Source organism: Macrosteles quadrilineatus, unplaced genomic scaffold (assembly GCF_028750875.1).
Source record: "Macrosteles quadrilineatus isolate MER2022 unplaced genomic scaffold, UCM_ALF_1.0 Scaffold_1__1_contigs__length_201487025, whole genome shotgun sequence".
NCBI classification, from domain to species: domain Eukaryota; kingdom Metazoa; phylum Arthropoda; class Insecta; order Hemiptera; family Cicadellidae; genus Macrosteles; species Macrosteles quadrilineatus.
The window spans coordinates 104,852,481-104,864,971 of NW_026542594.1; the positions used below are offsets into that span (position 1 = coordinate 104,852,481).

Consider the following 12,491-nt stretch of genomic DNA (forward strand, 5'->3'; position numbering starts at 1 on the left):
GCCAGCCCGGATGCATGCTTACAACCAGAACTTTGAGGAGACTGCTAAATCGATCTTCTGACAAGGTCAATGTTTTCAGGACTCCGGACGGTTCTTTGAGCTCCAAATATCCTTCGCAATACACCACCAAATACACGAAAGTAATTCACCCACACCAAATTGTAACAGCTTTGCGACAGGCCACCCGATAACCCGACAGCCAATGGTAGCTGCACAGCAACAATAGACAGATTTTTGAAAAAAAAATACATCTCGAGTGCAAAAGCATATTGCTCACTCGAACAAGCCATGCCTACTACTGAAAGTGATATTCTTAAAAATTCCCAAAACAAAAGCTTCATTTGAGCCTAACCCCATTCCTCCAGCACACCCCCACTACTCACAGTGCCATCTTAAAAGTAGGGATATTTCCCTGCCCCACCCTGTACTTCAGGGTTTGTTTTGAAGAAATACGAGACAGTAGGCTATCTTTACATTCAAAGATCTGTAGGCTATATCAATTTGATATGGGGTTATGCTCGGAGGTTAAAAATTGATTTATCAAGTAGAACTGAGTTGAATGATACTATTTTTTTTTTTTGCCCTAGGACGCTAGGCACGAGCCTGGGATTGTTTTTCACATTACTTCAGGCTAGACCTAGGAGTTGCGGCATTATCACTTGGATAAAATCCATTGGCGACTTGGCGGGGATCGAACCCGGGTAAATGAAACTATTACAAAAGTTAATATTGAACTTAACTATTAAACTAGCTCATTACCTCTTCTAAGATTAACATGCTGTTCATTACAAATAACCGAGACAGTAGTAATTTGTTTAAAGTTCATATTTGGGGGAGCGAGCTGGTCTAGTGGTTAGAGCGCGGGACTCCGGTTCCTGGGGTCCAGGGTTCAAACCCCGCCAAATCACCAATGGATTTTATCTAAGTGATATTGCCGTAACCCCTAGGTCTAGCCTGAAGTAATGTGAAAAACAATTCCGGGCTCGTACGTGCCTAGCGTCCTAGAAAAAAAAATCATATTTGGTGATGGCAAGTTTACATTATTTAAGAGTTAAGTGCAGAATTTTTTTTATCATAATTAGTAGAACAAAGTTTTTACGATGTTTCAAGATCTAAAATAATAACACATTCATGTGGCCTGGAAACAAAGTAATTTGTCAAGCAAATTATCTCAGCTTTTTATAAGTTTTTATACAAATGAATTCTAATAGTATATTTTGTTCCTAGGGCCGAAAATTAGGTTTTGTTGGCTCGAGATAGTTTTTGAGTTTGAGTACTTAAAACGATCGAGAGCTGCAAAACCATTTCGGACCGTGATACGAACACTATTTTTCACCACACTATACCCGGTTACCACTATTCACCAGAATAATAACTGACACTAACAGTCAACACAACTACAGCTTAAAAATTATTGTGAAGAAATATTTTAATGTAATAAATAGTTGCTAGACAGCGGTGGCATTAAAACACTAGCGTCTCATTTTCATCTTCCAGGAACTGATGAGAACCTTTTCTGCAAAGGAGTGGGGGATTGTGGGAGTGCCCCTCAAGTCGATTTAAGAAAATCTTAAAATTTTTTTTAGGCCTATAATTTTTTAATTATAAAATTAATTTTACAATTTTTAATTATAAAAAAACTGTCATAACCTAACCTAACCAACCAAACTTGCTGATAATATAAAAAGATATCAGATGAAAATCAAATGAAGGTTTACTTATAATTTTTTATTATAAAATTAATTTTTAAATTTTTTATTATAAAAAGAAACTGTCATAACCTAACAGAACCAACCAAACTTGCTGATAATATAAAAAATATATAAGATAAAAATGGAATGAAGGTTTACTAATTTTAAAAAATAGTTCTGTTCATAAAAAAAATTATAAATGCCTCAAATTCTAACAAAAGATGTACAGTTAAGAAGTATTCGCATTCTAAGCAAAATCTTGGACAAAAAGTTAGTGTTCGCCGGCGGGATTCGAACTGGAGACCTCCAGATCACCAGTCCGAGACGCTATCAACTACACCACGAACACCGATGGAATCATATAGTCTTTCTACGGTAATGGTGTTCCCTTAAGAGAAGAGTGACGTCACCCCCCACTCTCTAAAGAGGTTATCATCAGTTCCTGGAAGAGGAAAACGAGGCGCTAACTGGCTATTGCAATTCTGTGGATACTGATTTGTATTTAAAATGCATTAATGTTTTAAGAAAATAAGCGAACAACTGATTTTTGGCCCGAGGGAGGTAAAACATGCTCAGTCCCCAAATGTTGATTGCAGCTGGCATCGACAGCAATATGTTGCTTTCAGCCTCCAATAAACGTTTGTAAAACAACTAAAAACATCGTAGTGTGGTGAAAAGCATTTGTTCATTACTAAACTATAGTAGCAAATGTTGTAATCCACATTATAATACAAGTTTGTTGTCAAACATATAATATTGTTCTATGTTATGTCAGTGTTAGAAAAATTGTGACATGTGCTAGATAATGCACTCATGATTGATTACATTACCCTGGTTATTTACTTATTTGTATCGTAATTTTATGTATTTACATTATACAATTATGTAATTAATTTTTCATTCAAGCAGTTAAATCTTACACAAATGTAATAAAATATAAGTGCAGAATTCAAAATTATATACCTGGAGGGCCAGTAATAAAAAAATGTGTGGTTACCATTTTATTAAGCTTCTAAAGATACTTTGTTATTTTGCTTGTAACAGCTACTTCTGAAAAAAAAAAAGAATTACATTAATTAAAAATGCTTGAACAACAACTGCAACTGCATACAATCCATAGTTAAAATATCTAATCCTGAAAGTCAGCATTCAAGTTGTTCCGTTTATGAACCTATAATAAAGAGTAGATCAATTATAAAAACTGAATTGAAAAGGCTATTTGAAAAAAGTTGTAGGTAAACACTTTTTTCCTTCCTCTCACACATTCTTTCTTTAACCTAATGTTTTATTGATTACTAGCTGGCCCGACAGACGTCTTCCTGTCCTAATGTGGTTTTATGTCATATGCTCGTTCATTTTCAAGATGAGCTCGTCCGCATGGCTCAATCACGTCCTGGTTGAAGTTCGTTCGCTACGCTAACTCGCCTCCAGGTTGAAGTTCGTTCACTACGCTCAGGTCATATGGATAATTTGTCACTACTTTTTAATGAAACAGCTGTTTATATTTAAATTGTATTTTATTTTAAACAACACATATTATATAGGTAGTTACTGAATTTGTCAAAATGATATACAGTATTAGCAATGGATTTTTTAGATTTTAACATAGATTTTCTTCTGCATCATGTCATGTTTTGTAATATAACATTTGTGCGGTGTAATTTATAATAAAGAGGAAAAAGTCGAGGGTTTTGGTATAAAGAGGATAATTTATTACGAGAAAAATGAATACGTGATGTTATGAGCGGTGATTCGAGACGAATGAATGAACAATGCGAATTGACATATGGTAATGTGATGGGAATTACAGATGGACTGTTAAAAACAAAGACATATAAAATTAATACAAAAAACAAAGGCAACTTGACTGAACATACCGCCCCCTTTGAACCAACAAGGTTCAACAAAAGAGAAATTGAAAAAATATAAAATCGTTATGAGAATTGACCAGAGTGGGTTGTAAAATTATTTAAAGAATGCAGCTTGATGCTTTGAAGACACTTGAATGATGGTCTTAAATGAGGATCCAGCTGGTCTGTAGCTAGGAGGAGCTGGTATGTTTTAGCAAACAGGGTCTACATTGAGGTTTTCTTTCTTGAGGTTCCACTTGAAACAACGCTGATGAGGGGTCTTAAAATATTCTTGACTCCAACGGCAGCATAGGCTTTGGGTGATGTTTTGAGGTAAATTATCAATAAGAGGTGAGATCTTTGTTGGGTCAGGAACAGTTGTCAGAGAAGAGTTGATAAGAAAATGGCCAGGAGTTACAGCTGTCAGTTTCGAAGGTTTTGAGTTTGCTATTGCTTCTTTTTGTTCTTGATTGGAGTGATTTTTCGTTTTGAGGTCCCTAGAGGCCAAAAACACCATCCGTTCAAATTCATATATACAGGGTGATCAACTCAAGGAGGCCACCATTGGGAAATCGGAAACGGTAAGAATTAGAGAAAACTTTAAATGGGGGACATTCCTTTATTTTTTGTGGCAGGTAAAAATATGATTTTAGTTTTTTTATCATGTTTTCGGATAGAATATGCAATTTAAAAACTTTTTTAGCCTTGACATTTTTTCGATAAACCCATTCGTTTAGGACACAGCCTATGGAAAAATGACTTCCGGTGTACATTTTACATCATGTAGCTCCTAAACGAGTAAGTTTAGAGCAAAATTGCAAGAAGTAAATTAGTCTTAGAATTGCATCTACATTCCTTAAAGACTATAAAATAAAAAGTTTTCCACTTTTCAAGTTTGCCGCCATTTTTTAAATAATATAATTCAAGTACCTTGTTATGCATCTCGACAGACGGCTTACATGGCATTCACACATTTGGAACAAACGACTTCATTTAAATTTAAAAACAAACAAACTAAATTGGCTCATTGGTCGAAATTCAAAATTATCTGTTGAAAATAAATTACTTTTATACAAAATTATATTGAAACCTATTTGGACCTACGGTATCCAACTCTGGGGAACCACTTCCAACTCAAACATAGAAATAGTTCAAAGGTTTCAATCGAAAACACTGAGAAAAATTTTACAAGCACCTTGGTTTGTCACAAATAAAGTAATTCATCAAGATACAAAATTACCCTATGTTAAAGAAGAAATAAAGAAACAAAGTGAAAAATACCAAAGAAAATTAGAAACCCATCCAAATTTCCTGGCAGTTAACCTCCTCGACAATAGTGAAGCTACATATAGGCTCAAAAGAGTTAATCCAATAGACCTTCCAAATCGTTTTTAGTTGAACTTTTTAAAAGTTTTTGTATGTTAGTGCACTTGATGGAATGTAACTAACCCATGTTAAAATTGTTATTAAATTTACTTATTATTCTAGTATAGAATAGATTGTAAATAAATACTTGTTAAAAAAAAAAATATATATTTTTAATGAATTTTATGGTCTTTTTGGAATGTGGATGCAATTGTAAGACTTTTTTACTCTTCGCTTTTTTGCTATAAACTTACTTGTTTAGGAGCTACATGATGTAAAATGTACACCGGAAGTATCAATAATAGCCATAAATATCTACTGTCTTTATCTATAATTATTGATATACCAAGTCTCACTACTTTATCTATAGGCTATTGTTAAAAAAATATAGCCAATCCAGGACTTTTCAACCATACGTATAACGCCAACACGAAATTTTTCCGTTGAACTCCTCCGCATTTCTTAGGCGATTTTGACCATTCATGTCTCATTAGAAAGAGCGTATCACGTTTATTTGCAAACCAACCTTACGTTTTTTAAATCCCTTGGGCTCAGCCCCAGTGGCTCTTAAAGAACCCATGTTATGCCTATGCAGAACATATTGATTTATTTATATTAGGATCAGCTCAATTAATTGCTGTTATGCAATTCAAGGAAATAATGTAGGCTACATTATTAACATGTTACTGATTTGTTTGAAATACTATATTTACTATTTCGATTTGGGTTTGCTGGAGGATAATTTAATCCATCTTACCAAACAATAAAAATTATTGGACAAAGTACTATATTTCATGAGCAATCATTGAAAGGACCTATTGAAGTCCTCATCAACCAAAAGAATGCCTACTAAAGCAAATCAAATTGAGACGAACATGTAATGCACAAAATCAGGTGGTTCTTAAGTATGTGAAAAAATATATCGCTATTCAAAAACAGACGGAAAACTTGTAAACATATTCGTGACAACGGGTGTAACATGGCTACATTATCAATGACAAACGTGGACAACCTTATACGAGTGTGAGTAAGTCCGAAAACAGAGTCTAAGTCCGAAAACAACTCTAAAAAACAATAAGCAATAAATTGCAAGAACCGTTGCTTATATCATTGGGTATACACGTATCTACTGACATGTATCCTCAATGCTTATATCGAACTGTTATATGTACATCGTGAGTATTTCCATTAGTTGTTCCATTTAGTTGTGTGTCCATTAGTATAATATTTTAGTTGACTCTTTTAAAGTCAGCGGAAATTGTAACTGTTATTACCCTTGAAATAATGTTTGTGTAGTACTTTGCAATCCTACCAATGCTTGTAGAATCATACGATTACAATTTTCTGGTTAGAATATGTCGCATAGAGTGGTGACTACTGTATCTTTTTGGTTTGCTTGTAAAACAGGATCAACAGAGATTTTCCATCGACTTAAACAATACGATACTCCCAAATTGTTCATTGCAATAACAAAATATCACACAGTTTGATGAATATTTGTGTGTAAACCACATACAGTACACCTGTATTCTATCTATTTTACTAAGACTTTATAGAAAATCACGCATTACGTGATCAGTGAAGAAAGACTGTATCCCATGTGTTTTATAGGTAAAGAAGACAAGGGCGGTCCAAGACATATATTTTGGGGGGGTCACCGGGGGCCTGGGGGGTATGGAATACCCTCCAAAAAGGAGGGGGGTCCTAGGGTTCCCCCCGGGAAAAATATATAAATAAATAAATATAGGCTATACAGGGTGATAAACTCAAGGAGGCCACCATTGGGATATCGGAAACGGTAAGAATTAGAAAAAACTTAAAATGGGGGACATTCCTTTATTTTTGTGGCAGTTAAAAATATGATTTTAGTTTTTTTTTTTACTCAGCCGCCATTTTCCAAAATGGCGGCCATATTTGAAATTTCTTATGGAACACCATCCGTTCAAATTCATATATACAGGGTGATCAACTCAAGGAGGCCACCATTGGGAAATCGGAAACGGTAAGAATTAGAGAAAACTTTAAATGGGGGACATTCCTTTATTTTTTGTGGCAGTTAAAAATATGATTTTAGTTTTTTATTATGTTTTCGGATAGAATAGGCAATTAAAATTCGCTAAAAACTTTTTTAGCCTTGACATTCTTTCGATAAACCCACTCGTTTAGGAGTTACAGCCTATGGAAAAATGACTTCCGGTGTACATTTTACATCATGTAGCTCCTAAACAAGTAAGTTTATAGCAAAAAAGCGAAGAGTAAAAAAGTCTTACAATTGCATCCACATTCCAAAAAGACCATAAAATTCATTAAAAATATGAATTATATTATTTAAAAAATGGTGGCAAACTTGAAAAGTGGAAAACTTTTTATTTTATAGTCTTTAAGGAATGTAGATGCAATTCTAAGACTAATTTACTTCTTGCAATTTTGCTCTAAACTTACTCGTTTAGGAGCTACATGATGTAAAATGTACACCGGAAGTCATTTTTCCATAGGCTGTAACTCCTAAACGAGTGGGTTTATCGAAAGAATGTCAAGGCTAAAAAAGTTTTTAAATTGCATATTCTATCCGAAAACATGATAAAAAACTAAAATCATATTTTTAACTGCCACAAAAAATAAAGGAATGTCCCCCATTTAAAGTTTTCTCTAATTCTTACCGTTTCCGATTTCCCAATGGTGGCCTCCTTGAGTTGATCACCCTGTATATATGAATTTGAACGGATGGTGTTTTTGGCCTCTAGGGACCTCAAAACAAAAAATTAAATCGGTCCCGGGTCCAGGTGTTACCATAAGTACTACGGTAATAGCTTATTCCCTTTATGGGAAATTCGCCAAAAACCTAATAGTTAGGCTATATAGAACAATATTACATTCAACCAGCTGTTAGTTAAAACAAATTATATGGGACTAAAACAAATCAATGATTACAAAGATTCCTTTAAAAAATAATTTGAACATCCTATTGTTTTACTATGCATATTTAATTAATCTGCCATCCTCATACCTAAGAATTGAATGTATCAATGGTCAGCATTACACATAGTATAAATAAGTCAACTCTATATGTCTTAAAATTTGTTTCCAAATGCTGAATTTGTGTCACAAATGCTGAATGTTTACAGCTGTTATGTTAAGCAAATTATATTCTACTAAAAGCTAGCTTAGAAGGTTAGCGTCGGCTGCTAGACTTTTTAAAAATTAAAACTTAATTTCTAAAAAAACTGGGACCCTTAATTATAATTATGGCTTTGACATTCCCTAGTTCTCAAAATTATCTTTCTTTCAACACAAAAATAATGAAAATCCGTCGACTGGTTGATTCAGAATGTGAAAAAACCCCATTTACGTTTTAATAATATATGATAGTTTGGACAGGTTTCAACCCTTCCGAGGCGTAATACATTTACACATAAAACATATGGACTTATTTCTTGATACCAGCTTACTTGCACTAGCTGAAAACGTTGCTAGTGGGAAGAATTAATTCCCAGGGTGATAGTAGTAGTAGGTTAATGAACTTTATCATGATTATACTTTGTTATAAATGCACGTAATAAAATATTGTCAAATTTTTATAATAAATATATTTTATTATGCTTAGTGAATAGTGGCCCAGGATCACTTATAGAATAAAATGGTTTATATTACCTGTCCGTCAGTGATCCTATTGTTGTCGTCTTATGCGACCGGTTTCAGGATTAAAATCCCATCATCAGGCTGATAAAAATGTCATGTCACTCAAGTTGAGGTCGTCGGTAAACACAAAAACACACACATACAACACGAAACACGAAAATACGGAATAACATTGCTACTGGCCAGTACAGGACACTACGACGCGGCACGGGTAGTTGCGTGGTCATGACTGACATGCAATAGACATTATTGTTTTTACACTTATTTATTATTACTCATCAAACAATGCTAAATGCTAAATAAATATATATAGCCTCGCTACAGGTTGGAAAAAAAGTCCTGGAACAGTTAAATTTAGAATATATTTTAAAAAGTAATAAAGGTAGAGCTTTAAAACTTGGTGAACAGCTAATAGGCATTAATAGTATATTTCATCACTAGGGCCTAAAGAGACTCTTTTTTACCCGAGGTGGAAAATGAGCGAGGGATGAAGACACTTTTTACCCGTGTGGTGAACTATATTTTTCGTCATATTGCATCATTATTATAACAAACTAAGCTAGGAAACGAAATAATTTTTATGTAAATATAAATATAACCTCTCAAAACAACTTCCAACTTGTTTCAATTCTGCTAATGCAAATAAGCAGCTGTTTAGTAATTGATTCAATCATTTTGTCTATTACGATTGTACATCATACGATCGATATATTGAGCAATCAATAACAATAGGCTAACACCTTACCTAATAAACTAATCGATAAATAATTTTGATCGATACGATTGCCACAATTGAAATGTACAACATTTTACAACAGCAGATTTTTACTCCCTAGAGAGTAAAAATGCAACTTTAGCCCCGCATGCATTAAAAACAGCTGTTTTTTCTGCAGTATGACGAAAAATCATTTTAACACATTATTCAGTGATGCGCTACCTCTTCAGGGAGACGGACCGCTAGGAGTCAGAAGAAAATCTTAAAAAAGGCCTTTACAAATTAAAGGCCTTTACACTAGTGGAATACAATGTCGCAAATTTGAACTCAAACGGACAACTGAGTCAAAAATGGCAGCCGCTCAAAGATATCTTGAATCTGTCATTTTGAATCTTTGAATGGCTGCTATTTTTTACTCAGATGTTTTGAGCTCAAACTAAGACCATTAACTTGATGTGCATATCAACCTATGCATACGTTTATGAATTTCTTCCGACTTCTAGCGGGCCTCCCTGAGGAGGTAACGTATATAATAGCAATGCGAATTCAATGCATCTTTGAATAGCTTTCATTTTTTATTTGGTTGTTTGTTTGAGTTCGGGTTTGCAGCATTGTATTTTATCAAACAAAAACCTTAAATTTGATGTGCATATCAACCTATGCTTACATTTAAGATTTTCTTCTACTCCTAGCAGGCCATCCCCCTGAGGAGGTAGCGCATCACTGAATAATGTGTTTAAATTATTTTAATGCCCAGTATCTGTGTACCGGTACCAAGTTTTGAAGCTCTATCTTTATTACTTTTTGAAATATTTAACCGTCCCAGGACTTTTTTCCCATTCCGTATACGGTATATATTTTTTCTATATCTGACAGTGTCTTAGTGCCACAGTTTTGGATTTGAATTACTGCGAAACTGTTGTACAATACAATGTTTTGGCATAAAGTTGTTTAACACGTTCAGTGCATCTATTGATGTAATGCGTCCCGAGCGCTCCTATCGTCCTACATCTATAGATGTAGTCGCGCCACTGCCACTACATTATTTCAGTATGAGCTTAGCCATTGCCGGGGAACGTTAAAACTGTTGCCAGCCTGTAGCTTAGAATGCAAGATTTATTTTGGTGTAGGTTGGTACTAAAATTTCCCGTAAAATTCCGTCTGGGTCTGGCAATGCTTTTGTCCCGGTTTTGGGGATTTTCTCTCTTCGAGCCACATTACAAAGACACTGGCTTCGGATCCAGGCAGTGCTGCTATTTTTGGGTGTTTCAGTTAACTACGTCCACTCTCGGGGTAATGCAGCAAAATTACCGCTGCTCTTTTGTTATTCGTCAGACTGATATATTTGAATGCCAATTGCGCTTGCTGATTGGGAAGCGCGCAGGGGCTTCGCCCGGGGCCTCGCCGCTATTGGCAAGCGCCTGTTTGAATGTATGCCGCACTAAACGTGTTATTGAGGTTTACCATGACAGAAGGTAACGTAAATAGGTAATGAAAATATCTGTACAAAATGCTTTGATAGAAACAAACTTTATTTAGACATTCTTTTTCTTCTTTCGATTGAACTTTGGTGATGTATTTGGAGGTGAGTTCTTAATTTCTTCCAAAACCACTGGAACATGTTCTAGGATCTTTTCAGAATCAATGGCACAGTCATTTTCAACCCAGAACTCTTTCAATTTGTTGATAATGTGGTTTGTGTTACGGTCCACTGAAACAGTCAATTGATTTGATTATAGAGAAAAACAACGTATTCTATAATATTTTATACTTAATGCTTTAGGTAAGAAGCAGAAATAAGGATAGGTAAAACTGCTTTAATTAAACTAAACTAGAAACAAAACAAGTAAGCATACTTTAAGTCGTATGATAGTTCAATATTGTGCTTCAAGTCTATACGTCATAGTAAATCAAGCAATTCTTTATTTGCAAAATATATTTTGATAACAGATTGCAACCATGTTGCCATCTTCACCATTCTGTCAAGACATCTATGCTACAAAATAATGTATTACTTGGTATTCCTCTCTCCTGCAACATGCCACCATTGACAGGAAACTTGGGCACATTCCACTTGACATACTCATGCAGCACAGCCGTCTCACGCTTGTACTTGATCATCTCTTGAATCCAATCCTGCAGATGTGACAACTTGTGTTTTGTTTGAAGCATTATAGTGTTGTACTTACACCACCTAAAACATAAAAAACCAGTTCAAATTGAAAACCACTATAGTAGACCCGCAGATATCCTACTAATATTATAAGTGAGAAAGTTTGGATGTATTGATGGATGTTTGTGACTAGTGAACGCAAAAAATACTGGTCGGATTGGGCTGAAATTTGGTGTGATGATAGCTCACATTCCCGATTAACAATAAAGCTGACATTTTTTCTAACACCAACCACAACCATTTCACCCAGTATGCGCTTAATACTGGTATTGCCGTTCCCAGATTTAATCTATCTATATATATAAAATCCAATGTATGTTTTTTTGTTTGCTTGTTTGTCCTTTATGGACTCCGAAACCGATCGACAGATTGTAATGAAACTTTCTGGCATTATTAAGCATTATTCAAGGATGGTTTGTGTGGAGTTTGGTGGAGATCCGTCAAAAGCGCTCCGCCCAGTAGCTCTGGAGTTTCCCATGTTAACCTAACCTTATGAGTACTCATATTTAAATGGAATTAGAGTATCTTAACCGCTGGTTCAAATAAACAATTTGATTCTGTGATGTTCAATAGCATTAAACAGTTAATAGGTTTACCAACAGGGTGCAGCACTATTATTTTTTTTAATTTATGACAACAGCTAATTTGCAACCAAAAGGTGAGTGAGCGTAGCAAACGAACTTCAACCTGGAGGCGAGTTAGCATAGCGAACGAGCTAACCTGAAGGCAAGTGAGCGCAGCGAACGAGCTCCAACCTAAAGGTGAGTGAGCTTAGCGAACGAACTTCAACCAGGACGTGATTGAGCCATGCGAACGAGCTCATCTTGAAATTGAACGAGCATTTGACATACAACCACATTAGGACAGAACGACGTCTGTCGGGCCAGCTAGTAAATCTATAAACTGTACTTGTGCTTTTTATATTGCTAACTACATATTTCCAAAATTACCTGATAGGTTATAATCTCAAATTCACTATAGTATTGGCTCCTATTAAAAAACTGTAAATGGCTGGTTAGTTAGTATCGATCAGAACAAGATAGAATCTTGAAACGCCA

General features: G+C 34.9%; 2 protein-coding genes across 6 annotated transcripts in view; both read right to left on the bottom strand.

The window, feature by feature from the left end:
- LOC129004444 (nucleoside-triphosphatase THEP1) overlaps positions 1–12,491 on the bottom strand; it is a 162,899-nt gene that overhangs the window by 57,798 nt on the left and 92,610 nt on the right. The window contains exon 2 of the mRNA XM_054433066.1: positions 2,655–2,741. Within this exon, the coding sequence (XP_054289041.1) occupies positions 2,655–2,691 (37 nt within the window). The 5' untranslated portion in view covers positions 2,692–2,741. The remainder of the gene's footprint in view (positions 1–2,654; positions 2,742–12,491) is intronic.
- Positions 10,772–12,491, bottom strand: part of LOC129004151 (CCA tRNA nucleotidyltransferase 1, mitochondrial) — a 94,666-nt gene continuing 92,946 nt past the window's right edge. For all 5 annotated transcript variants that reach the window (XM_054432956.1, XM_054432716.1, XM_054432800.1 and 2 more), the window contains 2 exons: positions 11,276–11,454; positions 10,772–10,971 (listed from right to left, as the gene is read on the bottom strand). In XM_054432956.1, the coding sequence (XP_054288931.1) occupies positions 10,796–10,971; positions 11,276–11,454 (355 nt within the window). In that variant the 3' untranslated portion in view covers positions 10,772–10,795. The remainder of the gene's footprint in view (positions 10,972–11,275; positions 11,455–12,491) is intronic.